This window comes from Cervus canadensis, chromosome 19 (genome assembly GCF_019320065.1).
Source record: "Cervus canadensis isolate Bull #8, Minnesota chromosome 19, ASM1932006v1, whole genome shotgun sequence".
NCBI classification, from domain to species: domain Eukaryota; kingdom Metazoa; phylum Chordata; class Mammalia; order Artiodactyla; family Cervidae; genus Cervus; species Cervus canadensis.
Genome location: NC_057404.1, coordinates 43601250 through 43627263, shown reverse-complemented (window position 1 = coordinate 43627263; position 26014 = coordinate 43601250). Strand labels below are relative to the sequence as shown.

The window sequence follows — 26014 nt, the reverse complement described above, 5'->3', positions numbered from 1 at the left end:
TCTCAGGGTTAGATGAATGAATCAAAATGCCCAAGACTGAGGATCAAAGGCCTTGTCAAGTCACACTTACCCATTTGGCAATAGGACATCCCTGAGAACTTTTGCCTTCTTTACCAGTATAGATGACTCTTTCAATCCTAATAGCTTTACCCTTCTGTCCAAACCTTAAAGAAATCCACAGAAACACACACACACATAAAATTAGCAAATGAATCTAAGAGGCAACCAAAATACTGAACATTTGTGCATAATTTTATTCTATGATCACATCCTGAGAAATGAATAGTTTAATTTATTAAAAAAAAAAAAACAGAACTAAGCCAAGGAAACTGGATAACAGACTTTAAGCCTTGTATCTCTTTAGTATCAAAATATATTGATAATTGTAATGAACTATTTTGAAATTATATGTTGGGTAAAAATAATGGGGAAGCTTATTTTTATACATAATTTCACAAAGCACAAAACTTTTCCAAGTTTGTTAAATTTAGTCTTCCAAGATATGTACTATTTGATTTGTCCTTTGCTGAATTTAGCTATTTTAAAACTTGGGGAATCTTAATAGATTTTAGTTAGAATCTGTTCCTCTAAGAATCTCTCTCACATTGTTTAAAAGGCTCTCAAATTACTAGTATCCAGCAATTTTGAAACTATGGGATAATTCTAGAAACAGATTATATTTTCCCTTATCACCAAGACACTACTTACTACTTGCTAATAAAAGAGGGCACTTAGGGAAATTCACTATTTTTGCCAGGCTACTAGATGATTATTTAGTGAATTTCTATATGCTAATTTAGAAATAAATAATTTGGAATTGGGGCAACAATGATACAGAATATGTCCTTGCTGCCCAGGAGGCTTCCTAATGTATTTTAATGATGAAACTGCCTACCTCTTAAAGAAAAGGCACTCTAGCATAACAGCAGCTCGGGGCTGTTGATACCTATACGAACGTCTCTCTCTGCACTGATTCTCACTCATAAGAGTCTTCTACATGCAGGAATAACCATGTAGATTCAGGTAAGTACCTGCATGCTTATGACTGACAGTTAAACATAAATGTAGCTATACATAGAATCTGTCTCTATTTCTATTCAGTATATCATTCTTGCCCTCTGCTCACACCAGTGGACAACTTCCTTAGAGATAACTACTCGTTTACAACTCGAGGTGAATTTAACGCAATGGTTCCTTTCTTATACCACCTTTCCCCCTTTCTGACACTTTATCAAGTGGGAAAGCCAGAGCGGGGCCTCTCTTTGCGGCCTGCGCCAGCACCCACCCTTATGCCTGGCAGGCTGGCTGGCTGGCTGGTTCCTGTCCATGCCTGGGTTTTCTGGCATCCATCTCAAAGTGGGCAGCCTGTGCCAGCTTGCAGACTATTAGTCCTGTCAAATATTGTGACTCTCTGGTGAATAGCACAGTGTGTAATGTTGGCAACCCTGGAATAGCTAAGCCTACTAATAATTACTCAGTTTACAATTGTTTACTGCTTTGTATGTGAAAGCTGGAAAAATTCTGACATATACAAAAGGATAACCGTTCATCTGCCCTGTGCCTTTGTGTTAATTACCTTTCTTCCATGATTTCTCTAATAGCTGCCACATTAGGACCTGCTCCTAGATGGGTATAAAAAGGACCTTCATCTTTTTCAATAATTTGCTCTGTTGAGATAATAGAAGATTATTATTTTAGACCTCAATTATACTAAATATAAAGGCTACATCCACAAAGCTTATCCCCCAACTGTACAGTAAGGGCCCTAAATGTGACTTTAAACATTTTTTTTCCTTTAAAATGAATTGATGGACTAATCTATTAAAAAATGTGCGAAATAATTAAGTATATGTACATTCTGCCTGTTGGATAAAAATATATTAAATACATTTCAGATATGGATAAGGAGCTATTTTAAACCAAGTAATTGGAAGTAAACAAAGAAAACAGTGAGGGAATTAGAATATATTATATGTAATATCAACTACAATCCAATTTTTTAAACTGAACAAAAAAATTACAGCTTACTAGAAGCCTGCCTGCTATTTGGATGTTAAAAGATTAAAAGTAAAATCTCCTGTCCTATCTCATCCCCCAGGATCTTGTTCAGTTTATTGTCAAGATACCTTTTTCTCCTCTTCTTTTCCCACAACAGTCAGTCACTCTGTTTTGAAAATAAGAACACTGAATCCAGATCCATGTTTGTATGTACTTTAGAACAACTTATGATGAGAGAAAACTTAAAGAGAGGGTCAGATAAAAGGAAGAGGCTCTTGCATACCATCAAAGATGACAAGTGTGGGAAAAAAGGGTTAGTGTGATAGGAGCGGGGCGTGAAGGTGAGGATAACTTACCCAGGGTTGTCTATGACATGTGTGGCACGTTAGCCCCATGAGGCAATAATATTAACCACACGCCAAGGGGCAGTATGGACCCTCCCTCCATCCTCCTATAAAATGTGGGGTGTCCCATTGTGAGAGGAACAACATGGAGTGGGTGGACTATTAGCCACAGTAGTTTAACACTGGTTTTACAAATACTGTATCCAACAATACACCTATCAAGCATCTTGAATTTTAATAAAAAGAAGCTTGTTTAAAAAAAAAAAAAACAAAGGGAAATACCATATTTTCTATCAAATAGATGAAATTTTAAAGAGAAAATATTATCAAAATAAATATAAATCACACAATGTTTCAAATGAATACACAGAGAAAGGGCAACTTTATGAGTATTCAGAACTTCAGCATTATAATTTCCCCCAACTCACTGAGGCAGAAGAATGATCATTTCCCCCTTAACTGGAAGTTAACCTTGAAAGACTACTAATACATTCAACCTTGAATGAAAAAAAATATTAAAAGCTCCTACATCAATTTGCATATGGCAGTTATTTTGCCATTTTAATGAGATGATTTTACAGCTTGGGTATCTCTCCAGGAGTTGATACACAAAGAGTTAAATAGATTGGTTAGTCTAAAACAGATACCTTTATATTTTAAAGGGTTTGATGGTAGGGACAAATGAGCATGCACAATTATTTTATTTTATTTTTTTTTGAAAAATTGAGTGTAAATGAAGTTCTCTCTTGCACAGCACAAGCATCTGTAATTTAAAGACAAGAAATGTAAGCTTCAGGTTTTTATGAGCCTTCACAAATTGCTGCCAGACTCAAGATTTTTTTAAAAAGAAAGAAAAATCCCATATCTGAAGACAAATATGCTAATTCTGGATAAACACCATGTGTCTCAGAACATTTCTGGCACTTACCTACACATCTGCATGATGGGAAATCATACTGAGTCTTGACAGGTGTATCCAATAAATTTTTTATAGGAGTATCTAGTAATTTGGAAGGTGACTCTAAAAAATTATTGAGAACAGAACCAACTGTTCTTTTGGTTGGTGTCTTTTCTGAGGAAGGCGTTGCTTGCTGCTCTAAAGCTGGGGTGTGGGTCTCAAGTTCTGCAGCAGTGGTTTGTCTAGTTAAAACCGTGACTGGCCCTGACATTTCAACTTTTACTTGCTTCTGTGATTTGAGATTAAGAGCCTTATGGTCAAATAATGATTTGACCTGAAATTGCTCCACATGCTGCTCCATGGTCTCAAGGATGCTCCGGGGCTGCACACTATCACAGCTGGGAGGTGGAATCTCTTGCTTGGGTATCTTTTTCCACATTTTATTTTCTGGCTGTGCTGACAGGGGGCGCATACAGGCATGGGGTTTGGATCCAGGCTCGACCTTAATCGGCCTTTGCATCTGACTATGGCAAGACTCGGCTTGGAGTTGTGTTTGCTGCTGTTCTTGCTTCTGTAAGAGGTGCCACCTCAGAGCAGCATGCTTTTGAATGTCCTTCTGAGGTGGGGTCTGAACATGAGTTCCTGTCTGATCGGGCACAGGGAATGCATTTGCTTGGTTTTGCATCAAGTACCTTTGCTGAGCGAGTTGTGCAGCTTGTTGACCAGACACGTCTTGGTTCCTACTTTTATATCCCTGCAGAACTGAAGCCTGTTGAGGCTTTTGTTCCTGTTGTTGAAAGCACCTGTGAAGAATACCTTGCTTAGGGGTCACATTATTTGGAAAATATTGCATGTGATGCATGTTTGGGGTCTTGTTTCCTGCAAACAGTTCAGAATTTACAGTCTGTTCTTTATTGTCTGGAACCAGCTGTATATGGTTTGAACCAGAAATCTGTACTTTGCTTGCATTTGACTTCAAGATCTGCCCATAGGCAGAATTTATACTGTTCATATTCTGTACTTGCTCCAGCCCCATTTGGGGATTATGAGTCTGGAACTCACTTGATTTTGAATATTGCTCTTCACCAGGAAAGCATTCTTCTACTTTAACCTGGCTAAAGAATGTTCCTTCTCTTGGCTCATCACTGTTGCCCTGGAGCTGAGGAAAGGTCTGGGGCATTTGTTCTTTATTCTTCAGCTGTAATTTTTGCTGTTGTTGCTGGTTTTGAGAGAGATGTGAATTCTGGGGTGGTTGCGTTTGTGCTGCCTGCTTATGAGGCTTATGCTGCAAAAGGTGTGAATTTGAGAAGGGTTCAGTCTCTGAAGTCTGTTGATTCAAGTGCTGTCTTAATGTTGGGGGCATGAGTTTCTCAGTTTGGGGATCTGGTCTTTGTTGGAAATGACATCTCGGGGCACACAGTGACTGCCTGTGAGTGTCAGGTGAAGGCTCCATTTTGGAGAAGGGCACCTGGAGTGAGGGGTTTTGGAACTGGAGATGCTGGTCCACTGTACCTTGAGACTGCCCTTGATTCATCTCAACTTGGTACCTTGGTGGCCTCTGCTTCGGCTGGATTATTTTCTGGATATAAGCCTGCCCTGGGAGCCCCCCAGGCATGTTGGAATTTCCAGTGTATTGTTTGGAGGTCATTTGATTGGAGGGGTTGGACTGATACTGAAGAATTGACCGCAGGGTTGCCTCATTACATTTTAGATGGGATTCTGCTTGATGATAGTGAGGGACCTTCAATTCAATCCATCCTGGTTTCAGATAGGGCTGTGTTGGGAGCATGAGGTCACGTGTTTGTTCCTTGTCTTGACTCTTGAGAACCTCTTGCTGTTTGTGTCCCATCAAATGCTGGCAGTGATCCTGTGGATCTCCACTGCTATGAAGAATTGGTGGGTTAGGCTTGAGATGTTCTGAAAGTTGTCTGGTTTTCTCAGAACCCAATGGAATAGTCATTTTCCCTGGAGTCCGACTGTCATTCTTGTTAACACAATTATTCTGAGGCCTTACTGGAAGCATCAGAGAGGGGTTGGATACATGGGCGGAGGGAGTGGGACTCTGGGGTGGTGGTGCCTCATGTTGACCCTCTATTTTCACTTCCCTTAAAAGAGTTGGGTCACTTTGGTTGGGGTAGTGATGGAGTTCTTCCAAAACCCCATCATTCAGAGTGCCGTTTCCTTGAGAAGGAAGCTGAGGAACCTGCGGAAGAGGAGGAGGGGGAGAAAGAAGCAATTGTGATGGTGGTGGTGTGGTAGTGGCAGAAAAGGAATCCTTAGTGAACACTGAGCTTTGCTTGAAGCAAGCACCATTCATTTCATTTTGCTTTAAATACCGTTCAGAGCTGCCGCCAGGAGACTGCAAATTGCCACTGGGACCCAAGCAGAATTCTTCACCAGAGCCTAGCTTTGCAGTGCCTTGGATGTTACTGTTTCCTGCCGGAGATGGGCACATCTCAAAAGTGGACTTCTGCTGTTCTGGTTTCTGGAAGGGGCAGGCCCCTAGCGTTGCAGCCGGTTTACTGGCACCATCAGCCTCACAGCTCTCAGTCGCCGCTGCGGCTGGCTCTGGAGGCAGCTCAGAGTTCGAGGTCTGCAGGAAATTGATCTGCCCTGAGGTATGCGCTGGGTGAGTGACCTCACAGGACAACTCATTAGTAGCCTGACTATTAATGGCATGTATGTGAGATGTGGTTTTCTGCACCGCGATGGAAACACAGTCTGGATAATATTGAGACAGTGTTTTTTCCAGGAGTTCACCGTGTGTGTTTTCCATGGAAGAGGCAGAAACTGTAGCACCGTTAGGCATGAGCACTGCCTTGTTTAGAAGTAATACAATGTTCTTGTCATGGTAGTTAGCACTCTTCCCCTCCTGTTCGTTCAGAATCTGAAGCTCTGGGTTTTCAGACCCACCGCAATTGTGTGTTGGAAAACTGGTGAAATCTTTCACTTCATTTTCTTGGGCCACAGAGCTCACAGATTCCCTCTTAGCACTCATATCGGAGACATTTGTTTGACTGCTGCCTTTGTCTGGATTTCCTTCTTGGCTTTCCCCGAAGCTCTTTCTTTCTCCATTAGCCTTTTGGTCTGGTTTCAGTTTCTTGTTCTGATGGAGCCCAGAGAGAGAAGGTTCGCTAACTGTGCGTTTTATCCCACCATTCTGCAAACATCTGGAATACCCTCTACCTTCCTGTATGAAATCCGGACTCACGCGACTATTTTGGCTTCCTTTCATGTGGGGTATTCCATAATAACTTTTGAAAGACTGCCACTTGGCGTCTCCATTCACTTCCAGATAAGGTCTCTCAGTTAATGGGCTTCCATTCTGGAGCTTTCTCGCCAGAGGTTCTGTCTGGCACATGGGAGAAGGAGATGGTATCAGGAATGGACTTAGTCTGTTGCCCTCAACATGATTGGTTCTGTCCTGTTCCATCAGGCTTGCTTCGGGGCCATCCACAAGGCTGCCCTCTGAATGAATTCTAAAGAGCACAGAAACAAAAAAATAAAGTACATTAATACATATCTAACACTAACAGCACACCTTACAGAGAAACTGTGGCCTCAATAATATTGGTATTCCTAGACATAGCAAACTGTGATACTCCTTTTCATGTCTCAGAGCGTCAGTCAAGAGCTACTCTGGATAAGCTTATTCTTGTCTTCCCAGCAGCCCTCAGATATTTATGCTCACTAAAAACGAAGATCAAAATCACCAGCTAATGTGAGAAGTTCACACTGTATTAGTAAATATTATCAACTTCCTTCCCAAATAATTTTTCTTGTCAAAATGTGAAGAACAACAGAGGAAGACTACCTCCTTTCTTTCTTCTCTAGCACCTTACGTATCCAATCGCTCATTAAATTCTATCAATTCCATTTCCTGTGTATTCCTTGAATTATCTTCACTGCCATTTAGTGGCCAGATCTACATTATCTTGCTTCACTATCTACTGTAGTAGTTTTTTAAAAGATTTTTCTCTGGAACCCAGCTTGTCCTCTTCCCAGTCCTTCAAGGATCCTTCAAACTGCTATCAAAGGGAAAGTTCTAAAATGCAAATCTGGTGTCATACCCTTCTTCAGACACTTTGGTGGTGGTTTGGTTTCTACGTTGTGTCCGAGTCCTGCAAACCCATGGACTATAGCCCACCAGGCTCCTCTGTCCATGGGATTTCCCACGCAAGAATGTTGGAGTGGGTTGCCATTTCCTTCTTCAGGAGATCTTCCCAACCCAGGGATCAAACCTGGGTCTCCTGTATTACAGGCAGATTATTTACCGACTAAGCTACCAGGGAAGCCCGCACACTTTACTAACTCTCATTGCTTGCATTGGCAGTTCTCAAACTCTTTACCCAAACACACCTGGAAGACAAGACACAGTCCCTGCAGTGTTAACATTCCAGGGGGTGGGGTATAGGGGTGAACGTGTAATTTATATGCCCTTTCTAAGTGATTCTGTATTTTCCTCTATAGGATCCGGCTGCTTCCTTCTTCTGTGAATTCCTGCCTAACAGACATGGTTTTTCATGTGCAAGTTTCTATTTTTCTGTCCTACTTGCTCCCACAGATTATGCTCCCCCCATAACAACAGCTTATAAATACCCACACACTGTAAGCTGTTTCAGACCTCCACAATGTTGTTTTATCTCCTAGAATGCCTTCCTAGTCCCCGTATCATGCCCAGTGACTTCTGTATCCAGCTAAAACTGTCTCAGATCACCTTCTAGGGATTCCCTCCTGATTTTCCAGAAGAATTAGTTACTCCCATTTCTATTCTCCTTCTTTACCTTATATATAGTCTACTGCTGAACACATCACATGCAATTGTATCTTGCTTGGTCTCTTTTACTGGGCTGTGAATTCTTTAAAAATATCCTACTCTTTATTTTTGTGCTTACTATAGAGTAAACATCTAATCAGTTTCACTTAGACTGATATAAATTTATTCATCTTGAGTTCATTTCTTTATTCAATCATTCATTCAAACATTTTTGAGACCAATATTGATGGACATTTCGAAGTCCAAATAATAGGGAGAGCAGGATGAAATGGGCACTAAAAATAAAAAATAATCCATTATATAAAGTGAATGCTGTCCCATTTATTATGCAGTCATGCTTTATTTTCCCACAGTTTTTCTCATTAAATTTATTTTAAGGATGTAAGCAGAAGAAGAAATCAAGACTATTTTCCCTTTGGGCTATAAAAAAGGTCTATTAAAATAGCTACTGCTTACTAACCAGGACAAATGAAACAGAGGAAGAAATAAATATTAGAAAGCAACACTAAAGTTACCATTTGCAGAGAATAAGATTGTACACTGGCCAACCAAGAGAATCAACTGAAAAACTGTTGCAAAGGACAGTAAAGTAGCTAGAGAAAAAAATCAGCCACCTTGGTACCTAACAGCAACAACTAGTCAGAAGCTTTGGTGAAATAAAAAACTGTAAACTTTTTTTAAACACTAAGAATACACTTTAAAAGATACGTGAAAGGCCTATCTGAATAAAACATTAAAACAAGACTGAGGGATCTATAAATACAAACACAAAGCAAGTAGAGAGGTAGTATATCTTCTTATAGAGTGGTCAAATCAACCAATTCATTTAATATAGTTTCATAAAAATACTAGCAGAATGTTTTGAGGAATTAAGAAGCCAGACTGTAAAGTTTACGTGGAAAATAAACAAATTGGGTATCCAGGAATAATGTGAAAGAGATTTGTAATGCAGTCTGAGCAGGGCAGTAGCCAAATTGAAAGATATTAAAAAGCAACAAAAGCTCTACTTAAGACAGCTTGTACTTGCACATCAATAGATAATAGGGTGTTTATATGACCAATGGAATAGAATATAAAGAAATAGATTCAAACATGCATAGAAATAGGGTATGAGGTAATATTAGATCGATGGGATAGTTTTCTGAAAAAAAATGATGAAGTTGGATTAATTCCTTATATCTTATACCAAAATACATTCTAGATAGATTTAACATCTGAATATGGAAAACAAATCACTAAAAAATTTAAAAACAGTCTTACAAAACTTAAAAGCGTAATCTAATGACTGGACAAGTTCTTTATGACACAAAATCTAAAGCCATGAAAGATGAGGAAGTTCAGTAAAATGTATGCATGCAAACATAAACCCCTGAGCAAAGTTAAAAGTTACATAGTACTCTTCTTGATATGTAAGACTCATACAAATTGATAGAGCAAAATAATCAACCATCAAATAGAAAAAACGAGTCAAAACTAATACAAATAACATAGAGGGGATTTAGCAATAGCTACAGAATTTCGTAAAAACTTCCTTTGATTCTTCAGTTTTAAAAACTTTTCTAACAAATATGCTCATATATATGTGTTAAATGATGTATGCACAAAGTTTTGCACTAGCAAAACTTTGGAAACAACCTACATTTTCAGATAAAAGTATTTCCAAGTAATTAAATGAAATAAAGAAAGTTGCACAACAGTGTGTATAAGAATGCCACAACCTGCACATTTACAAGAATAAAAATAAAATGAGCTCTGGTTTAAATACTTTGCTTCCAGGAAAAGAATGGAGAGGCTGGAAAACAGCACTGAGAGGGAGATTGCCTTTAACTGTGTCATTTTATAACATTTAGGCATGCATATAAATAAATAAAACTTAAATCAAAAGGTCGCAATTCATAATGGACAAAGAAAAACAACAGAACAAAGTGATATCTTAATTTCTGCTGGACCCACTTCCTTTCAAATATTGAGAGATGGCCTAGATGTGCATCATCACTAGTCACAAACAGCCACTGGGCCTTTGAAACCTGTTTAGTCCGAGTTGTAGTTCTGTAAGTATAAATACACACTGTATTTCAAAGAACTTAGTGTGGAACAAAAAAATATAAAATAAGTCAATTCTTATTACGTGCTGAAACAATGCTATATTGGATATAATAAGTAAAAACAGATCACACTGAATTTTATTTGTTTCTTTTTACTCGTTTTACTGTGAGTACTGGAAAATTTTAAATTTCAAATGTGGCTTAGGTTGCATTTCTATTGGGTAGCTCTGAGCTAAACTGATACTTGTAATTATTGATAATCTTTAATAAAAATAACCTTTAGCTTTCAGAATCATTAATATTGATTTGTTGTCTTTGATAGAGGAGGTTTCTCCAAAATGAGGGCATTACCATTTTTCAAAAATTAAGAAGCGTATGAGAGCAGCCAAGATGGCAAATTGGAAGGAGCTTAATGAGCACACCAAAATCACGACAATCTACAGAACAACCATCCTTGAAAAAGGCTGAAACCTACCAGAAAACACCTTCTACAGTTAAAGACATAAAGACAGAACCACAACCAGACTAGTGGTGAACTCCCAATATAATCAAATCCCATACCCCTCAAGTGAATGACCCACAAACTGGAGAATAATCACATCACAGAGGTTCTCCCACAGAAATGAGAGTTCCACCCAGCACTGGGAAGAGGAGCCCTCCAGAGCATTTGGCTTTGAAGGCCAGTAGGGCTGACTGCAGGAGCTCCCCAGGATTGGGGGACACGGAGGCTCTTAAAGAGCACACACAAAATCTCATCTGCACCAGGACCCAGGGCAAAAGCAGCAATTTGATAGAAGCCTGGGCCAGACCTACCTGCTGGTCTTGCAGGACCTCCTGGGGAATGGTGGTGGATATACTGGGGAACATTCATCTGTGTGAGCTTTCTAGGAGGCTGAAGTTTTGGCACCAAGACCTGGCCCCACTCAATAGCCTTAGGCTCCAGTGGCGGGGTGCCTCAGGCCAAATAACAAACGGGATGGGAACGCAGCCCCACCCATCAGCAGAAAGACTGCCTAAAGACTTCCTCAGCCCACAGCCTGAGAATAATGGGAAAAAAAATTTGCAGATAATGCTACCAATAAGGGCTTAATTTTCAAAATGTACACACAGCTCATACACCTTCATATATATATTAAAAAAAAAAAGGCAATCTAATAAAAAAATGGGCAGAAGACCTAAATAGATATTTCTCCAAAGACATACAGCTGGCCAACGGGCACATGAAAAGATCTCAACATTCTTAATTATTAGAGAAACAAGAATTAAAACTACAATGAATTATCACCTCACACCAGTCAGAATGGCCATCATCAGAAAGTCCTCCTAATAACAAATGCTAGAGAGGGTATGGAGAATAGGGAACTCTCAGATACTGTTGGTGGGACTATAACTGGTGCAGCTGCTATGGAGTTTCCTTAAAAAGCTAAAAAAAAAAAGAAAAAGCTAAAAATAGAGCTACGGTATGATCCAGCAAGCCCACGCCTGGGCATATATTAGAGAAAACTCTTAATCTGAAAATGTATATGCACACCAGTGTCCACAGCAGCAATATTTACAATAGGCAAAATGTGGAAGCAACCTAAATGTCCATCAACAGATAGACGGATAAAGAAGATATGGTGGGAGCTTCCCTGGTGGCCCAGTGGTTAAGAATCTGTCTGCCAGCGCAGGAGACGTGGGCTTGATCCCTGGGCCAGAAAGATCCCACATGCTGCAGAGCAGCTAAGCCTGTGTGCCACAACCATTTAGCTTACGCTCTAGATCCTGGGAGACACAACTATCGAGCCCATCTGAGAGCTGGTGCTCCACAAGAGGAGAAGCTACCATGAGAAACCTGTGCCCTGCAACGAGGAGTGGCCCCTACTCACTGCAACTTGAGAAAAGCCCACGTGTAGCAATAAAGACCCAGCACAGCCAAAAATAAATACAATAAAGAGGATGTGTATATACTGGATATTGTATAACGGAATTATAATTCAGCCACTAAAAAGAATGAAATAACACCATTTGCAGCAACATGGATGGACCTAGAGATTATCATACTAAGTGAAGTAAGTCAGACAGAGACAAATATCATATTAATATTACTTACATGTGGAATCTAAAAACTGATACAAAAGAACTTGTTCACAAAAACAGACATAGGCAATAAACTTATGGTTATCAAAGGCAATAGTAGGGGGTAACAGTGGAAGGATAGGTGGGGGAGATAAATTAGGAGATTTGGATATGTATACTACTATATATAAAATAGGTAAACAACAAGGACCTAAAGTATAGTACAAGGAACTATACTCATTATGCTATAATAACCTATAGTGGAAAAGTATCCAAAAAATAACACATGTGTGTGCCAGCATGTGTGTGTGCATGACTGAATCACTTTGCTGTATGCTTGATACTAACAAAACATTGTAAAATAACTATACTTCAGTTAAAAGAAATTAAGTAAGAAGCACAGATATAAGCTAGATAATTCTTCATAGAATTAGGTCAACTATTTTTCCAAACACTATAGCAAAAAATGCTTTTTTGGCAACTGTAAAATCAATTTATACATACACCAAACAAAATGTATATACATATATATATAATACACACACACACATGTACATTGAAAGTGAAGTCGCTCAGTCGTGTCCGACTCTTTGTGACCCCATGGTTTGTAGCCTACCAGGTTTCTCCGTCCATGGGATTTTCCAGGCAAGAGTACTGGAGTGGGTTACCATTTCCTTCTCCAGGGGATCTTCCTGGCCCAGGATCGAACCCAGGTCTCCCGCATTGTAGGCAGACACTTTTACCATCTGAGCCACCAGGGAAGATATTGTTACATATTATATGAAATTTGCAGGCTCTGAATATATATTGTCCTAGTTACTTTTTTAGATAAGAGATATTTATATATTAAGTGGGGACTTCTCTGTAATGCAGAAGACATGGATTCAATCCCTGGTTGGGAAATAAACATCCCACAAGTCTTGTGGTGTGACCAAAAAAAAAAAGATATTTATATATAAAGTAATACATTATCAAAATCCATACCACATAATTTGGACATTCTTTAAAGTGTCAAGGACAGAATTACAATGGATGGAGTCTGCAAATCTTTTATGAGCATAATAATAGTTTCTAAGAAGAAATGAAGGTGACTTGAAATTTATTTCAATATGGAGTTTTACACACAATAGCCAGTTTTAACACTACTTTAACCCCAGTATCAGAACTATTCTGCCCATGACAGCAGCTCCTTTACTGAGTACAGCCATCAGATGTGGAAAGCTACATGGTTAACTCTTTCAGGGAGGACAGGAAAATTATATATTATCTTTTCATTTTTGGATGGGGATAACTTATGTCAGAATTATTTGTTACTGGTCTATGAATCTAATTCAGACAATTTAAACCAAAAAAGTGCCATTTTAGAGGGAGAAAAGAGAAATATTTTCTTTGGCTTCAGTTTGTCCTAGACCACACTTTTTGCATATGTACCCCAGAATATTACACAATCCAGGAGCCCACTTGCAACAGCGCTCTTAAAATCACGAAGTGCTTTCATACTGACATTGGAACATTATTTATTTTGTAATGAAAGAAGAAAGAAATGAGACCTGTTCATTTTGATCATTGTATAATACTGAAAAAGCCTTCCTGCTGTAATTTTTACAGTGTATATAAATATTAAAAAAGTTTTTTCAAGCTTACAGAAGTCAATAATTTGTATCTATGACAAAAAATCTTCCAAGATAATTTTTATCTGCTAAGCTGTGAAAATAGAGTTAATATTTTTACAAATTCAAGGGGAAAAGGGAAACTTTTTTCATAATTAAAATAAGTGGGTTTTTTTTGAATGAATGTAAATTTTTTATTAGAGAGATATTTTTGTGTGGCATTCCTTTTGCCTCACAGAGACTAAAAACAGAAATAGAGTTTTTATTCATTCATATCTGTTCTTCTACATGACTGATCGCAGAAACATTTTCGAATCCTCATAATTGAGATTGAAATGGAATATCCTTCATTTTTCCTACACTAGAGAGCATATAATTAATATGATGTATAGTACTAATCAGGATGCTATTCCATTGTGAAGCAATATTAAAATGTTTTTAAACTAATACCAGCTCTTGGAGGTTTGTATATGATAATTTATACCAAATACAATTGTCAAATAGTTAATGCCAAATAAAAGTATATCTATAAAAATTAGAAGAGAGAATTTTTGTTTTAGAATAAGATTCAATTTCTACAATAAGGACAATGACTCATCTACAGGGACAATGGCCAATCAAAACTAAGGCACTAATTTTTTCTTAAAACTGTTAGGAAGTTTGTAGGCAGGAACATAGGCAGAAGAGACTCTGGCAGACCTAGAAAGGATGACTGGCTAAGCTTACCCAGTTACTTTTTTTTCATGGTGTCAACACTTAATGTTATAGCATTTAGTCACAATTTTAAAATGAATAGAGAGCTTTTAACATATTCCTTAAGAGATGTTCTGACAGATGATGGCTAATTTCAAGCTATCAATCGCCAACTCACAAAATTCCTGAAAATTCCACAATCTGCTCTTGCAACCTGTTAAGAGGTAGTTCTAGGCACACTACTGTTAAAGCTACTGAAATATTAACAAATCATATTTGTTTCTTTCTTCTTTTTTGGAAACAGAATAAAAGTTCCCTGAGAACAAATACATGCCATTTTATTTGCGGTAGTCTTCCTTATTTCCAGAATAGCAGTGGACAAGGCACTCTGGCTTATAGACTTACTGAACAGTATGTTAAACTTTTGGAAGGCTAAGAAATTTTTAATTATCCAAAATGAGTGATAAATGTGATGATGATGGTCATGACAATGTATAAAACATCTCAGAGCATAAGAAAAAAATCTAGCTCCACTCTGTTATTTTACAGATGTGAAAACTGAGCAGTTTGCTCAAGTTAGGCAGCAAAATAATCGCTCCCACAGGGGCTAAACTGGCAGCGCCAAAGAGGCATAGGTTCTGCTCTGCCCTGGACTGTGGTTTTGGTAACACAATATGAGCATTCAATTGCCACAGGAGTACAGGAGAGGGGCAAACGCTTTCAACTGTCCAGGTCTGCATGCCGTCAATCCCAAGTTCTCTCATGAAATATAACTCCATTCCCTCTTGCCATAAGAGAAATACATGTGCCACTAAGTCAAAGTTAGTTTTAAAAGGATGACAATGAATGTTCCCCAAACAGATCTATCAAAATCACTGAGGCGGAAGAACTAGTGTTCTAAGTAGAATATATATCAGTAGTTATCAGATACAGAGGGGACTACGTAAAAAAAAACTCAGTGCTTTAAAAAAAAAAGCAATATTCAATAAATAACTTATGGAAACTTTTCTGGCTATTGAATCTTTAACTTAGGAAAAGCCATGGCATATATTTATCTACTTTAAGTGCTCTTAACAGTTATCTTTGCTAATCAAAATGTAATAATGAGTTTCCCAGGTGGCATAGTGGTAAAGAATCCCCCTTACAATGCAGGAGACGCAAGAGACACGGGTTGACCCCTGGGTCGGGAAGATCCCCTGGAGGAGGACATGGCAACCCACTCCAGTCTTCATGCCTGGAGAATTCCATGGACAGAGGAGCCTGGCAGGCTACAGTCCCTGGGGTCGCAAAGAGTCAGACACGACTGAGCATGCACAAATGTAATAAGTAACTCATTGCTTAAACTGTGTACACACACTACCAGCTTTGGCAATTTTTGCAAAGCCTAAAGAAGCAGTTTTAGAAATTACCTAAATGATGGGTGTTAATTATATCATAGCTTAAAATGTCATAATTTAGATTTTACTAGTTATGTTATTTATGTTTCTCCATTGTAACAGTCTAATGTTCCCCATGAAGTATGGTCTTCTAAGGAACCAAAAAGAACAGTTTTGTCTATTATAAATACAGCCAAATTTTTTGGAAATCTAAAGGTCAAGTTACAACCAGATAGTAGAAATGTACAAGAATATGTTATGGCCACTTCATGATTTCAGCTACTGCTCCAGGATACTTTTTTGTAAGCTATAAGGGAGAGGAAGAGGAAGATACTGAGATAGAGACTGAGAACTTTCAGTAAAAATTCCAAGTGTCAACCTTCCTCCTCAGTGTTAGAGGTACACATTAATGAAGCCCCTTTATCTCAGTTGAAAATACTAGCCTTTTGACTAGTAGCTAAAACATTTTTGGTTTCCTAAGACCAAAACAGCCACAGCAGCTTTCCTTTGGTATTTGATTTTGCTCCTTCTCCCACCTCTCTGACAATAATTTATTATGAATTCAAGTCACATTGGCAGCATCTGTGAAACAATTACTCCATATAGGACTGACTCTGCAGTCTAATCCATCATAATTATGACAGGCCTCTTTGAAGATGCTATGATGCATGACTTAAAAATAGCACATTAGTGTGCAAATGGATCAGCATCTCATTTCACCAATACGCATTTAGGGTTGTAATTTAGCTCAACACCATTTGACTCTCTTTGAATCATTCGAGAATGGTAGCTGCATCTCTCACCACATAAAGCTGTAGATGATGCTCAAAATTTGTGAAGAGGGCTTTCTGTTTTTGCTCTTACTTTTTGGTTTATTGATTTTGTTGGTGGTGTGGCTTTAACTACTCTGAAAGAAAAGAAGAAAAAAAAAAGTCATTTAAATCTCATGTCAGCTTTTTCCAAGGAGACCAAAAAAAGTCAATTTATAGATATGTATAGCTACCGTATGATAAGGCAATAATTTTTTTTCTATAAAAAAATTGACTTCATGTTCTAATATTGAAAGTATATAAAATACTCTGCCATCATCATATGAGTCCTGTTTATTGACACAGGCACATTGCAGGGAGTAAATTCTTAAGACTAGTTACTTTCAAGTACCTGTGTCTCAGCATCAGCCTTAGATTACTGTATGTCTCTATTGCCTCCTTAACAGGCTCTGCCCCTACTGTAATTCAGGTGTTAGGAATTATTTAGTTCCTAACACGGAAAACATTGAGTAAAGATGATATGTTTCACTACCCTTCCTGTGAAGATGGCACTATTCTCCAAAACTAGTTTAGATTCTTCCCACCAAAGTGGGAGATAACTTGAGTTGACATATTTATTTCAAGATGCATGCAGGACAGCAGGCCTTGGTTTTGTCTGCTGAAGGTCCCCGTGGGTAGTGCTCTAAAATCCTGACAGATTTCCATCCCTATTTTCTGCATCTATCAAATTCTCTCCACTCAGTTTGACTTACTTTCTTACTATATAATATCAGTATTGCTAAGTCCCATTCTGGAAGTAAGCAAAGTGTTTTTTATAGGGCATAACTTAAAAAATTAAAAGTTATTTTTCATTAATATTAAAGCTAAAATTTTTAAGAAAAATAGTCAATCTATGCAAAACCAACTTTAAATAGCAAACTTTGTCTCCAAACTACATGTTAAGCTTGGAACATAATGCCTTATATATGCATTAAATATGGAGAATATAAAGTGAATGAATATTTTTACTTCAAAACTGACTTTTCAATGTCTCATCTAATAAGAACTTTTAATTTTAATATTAAGAAATCTCTTAAGATATACTTCCCATGATTTGGGGGAAAAAACCCAGCAAACACACAAACGTGTATGCATCTCAGAGTAAGTGCCTACATTTCCAGAAGTGTATTAATTATACAAGCAGCTATGCATGCGACCAGCACTTTGCTTTGATCCTGTGGTGTGTTACCCATGTTTATAGAGAGGACTTGTCCAATTTTTCCTAATCCTCAGTAGAAACTATATAGTCCCAATGTTGTAAGTTTTAAAATGTGTTTCTTATCTTAAAAATAACAGTATAGACACAACGGAATAACAAATAGACAACTTGAGGGAGGAGACAGGAGAAATGTCAGTGAAGATTAGAGAAGAGGCCTGTAGATAGAAGTCTGCACGTAAAATGTGCAGCCACCTGGCAGTTTAGAAATAGATCTGCTTACAGTTTACAACTCAGGTCAACTGGTTTCCCAACTGGTGAGATGGGCATGCTCTTTTGTCAGTTTTCAGCTATCCCCATATGTGTTAATCCTGGGATTGTTTCTTGAATTTGGACTTATTCCTGGTCTCTAACTCTCACCAAATTAATATGTGTTGAGGGAAAAGATCATCAAACATAATTACAAATGCCATATGTCACAAGCATCATTTGTTTCTCATAAATTATAAAAGATTTTTCAGCTTCAGTCCATTTTCATCATTAGAACAGATAATTGTGAGTGGCTTATTTTTACTAGGACACTGGGATACACTTATTCGAATACACTCTATCCAATGCCTGACATTTTCAATTAAAAAAAAAAATGTATTGCAGAAACTGTCGTTCTTTGGGCTTGACCTCACTGACATACTATCTGAAGATCTGTCCAGTGGACAAGCACCGTGGCACAGAGAGCGTGTAGAGTGGACCTGTTGCAGGCAAAGCTGAACTGGACGCAGACACAGAAGAGACTGAGAGAGGACGGACTTCCTGGCCGGGCAGCTGCGGAGGAAGGGCCCCTGTGGACGCCTCTCCAGAGCCACGGGTGCCAAGACAGCCAGTGCTTCAACGCCTGCCCCAGTGGCCATGTCAACCACCAAAACAGCAAATTCAAAGTCCTGCAGCCTTGTCCTGCAGGCAAGTAAGGAACCCTAAGTTTTTTCCATCCTTCCTCAGCCCTGCCTAACTTCCCTGTGGCTGGTGTTTAAAATGGAGGAGGCGGGCGCAGAGATATCCAGAGTCAGACTCTCCACGTGTTGGAGCCACAGATAAAGACTCTGCTGGGGGAGGAAGAGTACTGAATTAGGCTTGACTTGGGAGTTTTAAGATGAGTAGGGCTGAACTTCAAAGATCAAGATAAAACTGTTCTAATACCAGAGGATGCTGTCAAAAGTATAGAGTCTAGCCAAGAAGACATCATAGGGATAGTGGGGTGGGAGGTGGGGGGACACTATCATAGTATGTTTGCAGGTAAACTATAGGGGGAAATGCTTTTATTTTTATATCCTGGAGTATGATGTTTCCAATAAAACTGTCATATAAATCCAACAAAATACTTTCTAGTAAAATAAAAGAACTTTGTATAATTTCTGACAGGGTTAATCATTCAGAGGCATAAAAATAAAAAAAATAAAATGACACATTCACATTCAAACTAATATTATTTCATAATATAAAATAATTTTTGTCCATCCAGAAGAAAATAAGTTAAAGAGATTTTCTAGTGGACAAAGCATTAAGAAAATGGGAAACATCAACTATTTGATGTTACTTGACAAGAGTATATAACCATGTGTTCATCAGAAACATGTTCCCATAAGTTATGAAGGTTACTCTCATCTTTTTTGATCTTCTGTGTTCTGTTAGAAGATCTGATAAATACTTCATATTGTCCCAAATTATAGTGTACATTTTAACTGGTATCAAAATAGAAATAAAAAGGCCATACATTTTTTTTTCCCCTCAAAAAGGCTCTTACTCTGGATATACAGTCTTAAGGGATCCAGAAGAAGCATTAAATATCTATCATTAAAAATTTTGAATTACTAGATTGGTGGGATAAGACATACATACACAAGACTAGCTCTTCAGATCTAGTCCTGGATATAGATTTTTGAGCAAGTCATAACATCTGCACATCATAATTTAAAACAAAAACAAAAAACCTCAATTATAATCTGAGGGAAATGAACAGGATTATGTCAAAGATCTTTCTGAGTGCTAAAATGATATGATTTTTTAAAAATTGGCAACGATTAACAACTACTGTGGAGAAGGCAATGGCACCCCACTCCAGTACTCTTGCCTGGAAAATCCCATGGACGGAGGAACCTGGTAGCCTGCAGTCCATGGGGTTGCTAAGAGTTGGACACGACTGAGCGACTTCACTTTCACTTTTCACTTTCATGCATTGGAGAAGGAAATGGCAACCCACTCCAGTGTTCTCGCCTGGAGAATCCCAGGGACAGGGGAGTCTGGTGGGCTGCCGTCTATGGGGTCGCACAGAGTCGGACACGACTGAAGCGACTTAGCAGCAAAAACTACTGGGGTCTCAGTGAAATAAGTCATCACAAAGACTAGTCTTGGCCTGGAAAGTATACTTTTCACTTCATTTAATAATAAGTAAATAGAAGCTAAAAGAGTAAAGAAGCTTGGCATAGCTGACACAGGGCAGATACAGATATGAAACACAGACCTGTCAACCTCTGAGCCAAAATGTGGCTAGATGGAGGTGGTCAGCTCACGGCAGAGAAGCAGGTTTGGTGCTCCTCATGGTAATATAAGCGCTCTATATACTGTCCTGGGAAGAGAAACTCCAGATTGGCCAATATGAGTACAGTCACTAGATGAGCAAATTCTCCTACATGCAAGGAAGACTGATTTCTTCATTGAGATCTTGATAAGAAAATATTCCTTAAGTTCTCCAGATCCAAGAAACACCGGGCACCCTGAATGCAAATACTTTGGACAAGGCATGTACGTACATCATATTTAGAAGTGTGAATTTCTGATTGTGAATTGAGAAATATATAAGTTTATTTAAACACCAACTTCATGTGCATTTGATTAAAACAAATCACTTTCAATTCAGTCAACTCTGAGAGAAAGATAAAACTGGGTTTCTGGATTTTCAAATTAAGGAGCAGATTCTGGGCAATGGTGTCCACCCCCAAATGATATATTCTTGACATTTCTAGCAAGTCTCTTTTTAAGTGTGTTGCTAAATACACTGGAGATTAGTCTGTATGTACAGTTGCAAGAACACAAATAGACAACCAAACTATAGGAACAAGGTCACATCATATGATCTATAAAGTACTAGTTCTATTGGTTATTAATACATGTTTTTTAAAAGGAAGGACAAGGCTGAGAGAAAATAAGGAAAACTGGGTTATGAATAAATTTAAATCTGCTTTTAATGAAAGTCCTCAAAGCTGTTAATATGATGATGGGATCCCAAAAAAGTCAATGCATGTGTGGCATTTCCCAGACATAGCTTGAATGTAGAATCATAGTTTACAGAATACCCTGCAAAACCAACATCCCATGGAATAGCACACACTAAATAATCCTAATTCAGATGTACTTGATGACTTTATGCAGTTTTAAATATGTACATAGATCTTGAACTTGTGGTCTAGGAAAATATAAATTCATATCCATAACTTAGGTGTAAAGAGCTCTGAGTTCATCTTTGAGAGCCAAAGATATCACATGTGCCAGCCTTGCTTTAACTTCAAATTAAACATGTAAAAACTATTCTCCCTAATTTTTTGCAATTTTATCACCATTCTAATACTTAAACTCTTCCTTAGAAAAGGCTCCTGCCTTTAGCTCAAAATCTCTTCTGTCCTGATGAAAATATTTAGGAATGGCTACAAAATCTCAAACCAAAATGTTTTGAAACAGTGACTCAAAACTCTTCAATTAACGGTAACAAATCTTTCTTGGTAATTTTAAGAGCAGAGTCATTTAATTAATGTCAAAAGTGATTTACATTATATAAAGATATTTAAAGAGACAAATAAATACTTGCTTTTAAGATTAAATCTTATAAATATAAGTCTTTGTGATGTCTGTGTTACCACCTCCCACATGAAGAAAGCCACTCCTAATTGTCCAAGACCAGATCACATAAAAATATAATGGAAGCATGAGGACTGACACAAAGTAATTTTTTATGTACTAAGTATAAATTATAGAAATAAAATCAGATTATAGCTGAGGAACTACAGTAATTAAAGAATTCAATTAAGGATAATATTGGATAAAATAGGAATAGAAAATCTAGCTTTTCATGATTTTTTTTTTTTAATATTTTTATTTGTTTTATGTATTTTTTTGCCTGCACTAGGTCTTAGTTGCAGCACATGAGATCTTTTAGTTGTGGCATGTGGGGTCTAGTTCCCTGACCAGATATTGAACCCGGGCCCCCTGCATTGAGAGCCAGAGTTGTAGCCACTGGACCACCAGGGAAGTCCCCTTCATGATTATTTTCTAAACATCAAAAGTGCCAAATACGAGAAAAATATTCTATCAGAAATTTCTTCAGCCTTGAAGTGAACAATTAAACTTTTGATAACATAACTGCAAAACTCCTTTTTCTCTCTAAATGCTACAGTCTTTAGCAATAATATTGAATATAAAACAACCCTGAAGCATAATTTTAAAAATAAAATGAAGACAAACAGGAAAATTCAGATTCCCAGCAGCAATTTTACTCATGAAACTATCCTACTTTGCTCTAGTACTCAGAAATTGCTAATTTTCTGTGTGTGAGTTAAATAGACCATTTAAGTTATGCCCTTAAAATTAAGAGAAAGGCTGCTCTCAGGGTGTTATCTGGGTGACTGTTCCTTTAATGTAGTACTCACTAACGTAAGTCTCCACAGGGCATGTGGAAAGGATAAGAAAAGGAAAAAAAAAAAAGGATTACAAACTCACTAAATCTAAACACTGAGAAAAACTAAAAATGTACTTTGACTATGTCTGTGTTAAAAATATCATCTGAATTCATGAGAAGACTTAATTACCTACAAAGTAATTTCCATACAACCACAGCATTGTTTAGGGGATAGCACAGATTCACAGGTCACACCAGAGGATGCATTAGAGGTTGATTTGGCTAGTGATTTGCACAACAAACATAGCTATATCTATTATCATGACTATAACTAAATTCGCTAAAAATGAATTTGCTTTTGTTTGAAAATCATTTCAAATTAATAAATCAGTGAATAATACAAGTTCATGGCATTTTCATAGAAAACAATTTTCTAGAGAAAAAAATATTATAGAAAATGTCATACATTTTCTGTCTGTTATCAAATTGTCATGTTTACACTTCAGTTATATTTGAATATGGTATATGTAACATAGAGCTTCCTTTGGAGCTAGTGGTAAAGAATCCACATGGCAACCTACTCCAGTATTCTTTCATGGAGAATCCCATGGACAGTGGAGCTTGGCAGGCTACTGTCCATAGGGTTGCAAGGAGTTGGACTCAGCATGCAACATAACATGCAACTCATATGCAACATAAATCTGAAACAATGTACATTTAAAATATCACCAGCTCTCTAAAAGTTGTAGCTTTCCCTTGCACCCCTTTCTTCCTTTCCATCTTTCAGTGGGTATACACACTCAGACTTTAACTGTCATCTTATAAAATGGTACCATAAGATAAGGTTACTGGTTAAAATAGTCACTGAATTAAGAAGAAGAAAAAGAACATCCCAAAATAACTTACAAAGTTTACAGAAATGTAAGAAGCAGAAGTACCAACATTTCCATGAACAAACTTTATTAAAATTCAAAACAGTATTTCCTTTCAGCTCTCCTCCCCCTCACCTGTTGCAAAGAATTATAGACAAATAAACACATTTGAAACAAACATTCATTTGCATTAGTCTTTGGCTTTAAAAATATTTATTTCTACTCTACTTGTCCTCTTTCATCTCCCCAAGAAACTCTAACCAAACTCCAAGCCCACTAACTCCAGTATTCAAAGTGTGGAAATGTTTTACACAGTCTTCTAAACCCATGGTGAGCAATAAAATCATAAAATTTGTTTTTTGTTTAGTTGCTAAGTTGTATCCAACTCTTTTGTGACCCCATGGACAGATCATAAAATACTCTGAAGCAAAATTAATTTTATTTGAGGGGAAAACAACAGGTAGAAGGCAACTATGGTGTGTCTCCTAATGGGAAAATTTCTTTAGTCACATATGGAGAAAACAAAACTCTGAATTGTCAAACTTTTCTATTCAAAGGTACTGACTTACAGTTAAAATGTTCCTCAGGCCACCCATTTATGGTACTGCATAAAAATCCTACACTGTTCTGCTGAAAGAGGTTATGGGTTATAATCCCAGAACTGAGTTGGCATTCTGGTCCCCTTTCAGCTTCTTACAATTTAAGGCAAATTCCCATGTTTAAATGTTCTCTTTGTGGCAAGAGGCAGCTTGAAGAGATGGTGAAATCATTGCAGCCAAGAAAAAAAAAAAAAGAAAACTGGCTGATCTCATCTTAACTATCGTTAATGCTTTAAGATGATGCTTAAAATGGCATTATTGAAGCAATACTGGGAAAATGCTGTATTCCTTTCTGCTTTTTCATTCATAATACTTTCAAAACTCTAAATCTTTCCTCAGAATCCACTCCGGCATTTCCAACTTTGGAAGACTGCCACAGAGTTACCAATCAAAGATTTTAAATACCTACAAGCTAATTTAAGTTTTAAATAATTGAAATTATAATATGCAGAATAAGAATTCAGCTTCTGGGTAATAAATATAAGTCAAGACTCACAAGGTTTAAAAAGCTCTTTCATTAATTTTCTTGAACATATATTTCATGATCTGCTAAGTGATCATAAGATGTTACTACAGAAAGAAACTGAAAGAACCTATTCTTTTCAGTTTAAATGCTACTTACTTGAAGAATATTCAATTTTTATTAAAAAGTCTCATGTGCCATTTTCTGTAAAAGTAAGCATTATATCTATATTATTATACATGATAAACTTTCATGGTATGTTTTCTGACATACACTTTCAAATCTGTAGTTCAACTTACCATTTATTAGGCCTATGAACTGAGTACTATGCTAGATACCATGAGAAACACAATGATGATAGTCATAGTACTCTCAGGGAACTTATACCTAACTTAGAGGTGCATCACAGAGTTTTAAGAAAATCAGTGAAGGAATTCCCTGGTGGTACAGTGCTTTGGACTTGGCACTTTCACTGCCAGGGGCCAGGGTTTGATCGCCTGGTCAGGGAACTAAGATCCTGCAAGCCACATGGCACAGACAAAAATAAATAAATAAAATTTAAAAAGAAGATAAGTGCTAATTGAAAAAGAAGATAAATGCTATCAGGCTCATACAAACACAAAACCACAGAACATACATCATAATGGAGATGATTTTTGTAGAAACTCAAGAATTTTTAGGATATCTTCAGTTGCAGTGAAATAAGAGCATCGAGCTAGAGGGAAATGCTTTAGGAAATTTATAGAAAGGGGACTTGAAACAGAGATCTTAAAATAACAAGAAATCTATTTGGTCAAGCAAAGATACATAAAACCTTAAAATGAGAAAGGCATAGAGCATATAGATGTGATAGCAATAAGGGTGTCATTTTGAGTAAGATTATTTGTGATTATCACTATAAGCTTTGATGCACAATCACTCAACTTGATTAAAATTGGCTAAAAAATTTTGGTATGCTTCTTCTGACTTTACTGCTTCTGAGTATACATGAAGAGCTGAAAGTGAAAGTTGCACAGTCGTGTCTGACTCTTTGCGACCCCATGGACTCCTCCATGGAATTCTCCAGGCCAGAATACTGGAGTGGGTAGCCTTTCCCTTCTCCAGAAGATCTTCCCAACCCAAGGATGGAACCCAGGTCTCCCACATTGTAGGCAGATTCTTTAACAGCTGAGCCACAAGGGAAGCCCATTACAATCTCCCTAAATTGTACCTTTATAATCTTATGATAGTCAAGTAAGCGTACTGTCACATTTCAGCAAAAATATTGAGTTCTAGTCCTAAAAATAGCCACTGTAAGCTATTTCATACTGCAGCTGTATATTTCCATCTTAGAAGGGTTGATGAGTTGAGTCAAGAATTAAACTCAGACTTGATGTAGTTAAAAAGAAAACAAAGAAGCAGATACATTTGCAAAATAAACTTCCACAGAGTCTTTTGGTGGGAGAAGGGTATGGTGAAGAATGAATGCATTTTTTTTAAATAATGGAAAGTTTTAAAAAATTGAGATTAATAACATGAACTCAACTTTTTATGTATTTAAAGAACAGCACTAGAAAATATAGACAGCCTTCACAATTTCAATTTTCAAAATCTGGGGTATCTTAACTTTCACTCAGTGTGCACAAATGAATGATTTGACTCTAGCTTAAAATA

General features: G+C 37.4%; 1 protein-coding gene across 5 annotated transcripts in view; it reads right to left on the bottom strand.

Annotated features, from left to right (window-relative positions):
• Nucleotides 1–26014, bottom strand: part of TET2 (tet methylcytosine dioxygenase 2) — a 126181-nt gene that overhangs the window by 36317 nt on the left and 63850 nt on the right. For 3 of the 5 annotated variants that reach the window (XM_043438860.1, XM_043438857.1, XM_043438858.1), the window contains exons 3-5: nt 3271–6719; nt 1577–1667; nt 71–164 (exon numbers count right to left, since the gene is read on the bottom strand). In XM_043438860.1, the coding sequence (XP_043294795.1) occupies nt 71–164; nt 1577–1667; nt 3271–6673 (3588 nt within the window). In that variant the 5' untranslated portion in view covers nt 6674–6719. The remainder of the gene's footprint in view (nt 1–70; nt 165–1576; nt 1668–3270; nt 6720–26014) is intronic. The other 2 variants (XR_006263795.1, XM_043438859.1) reach the window with 1 other exon arrangement.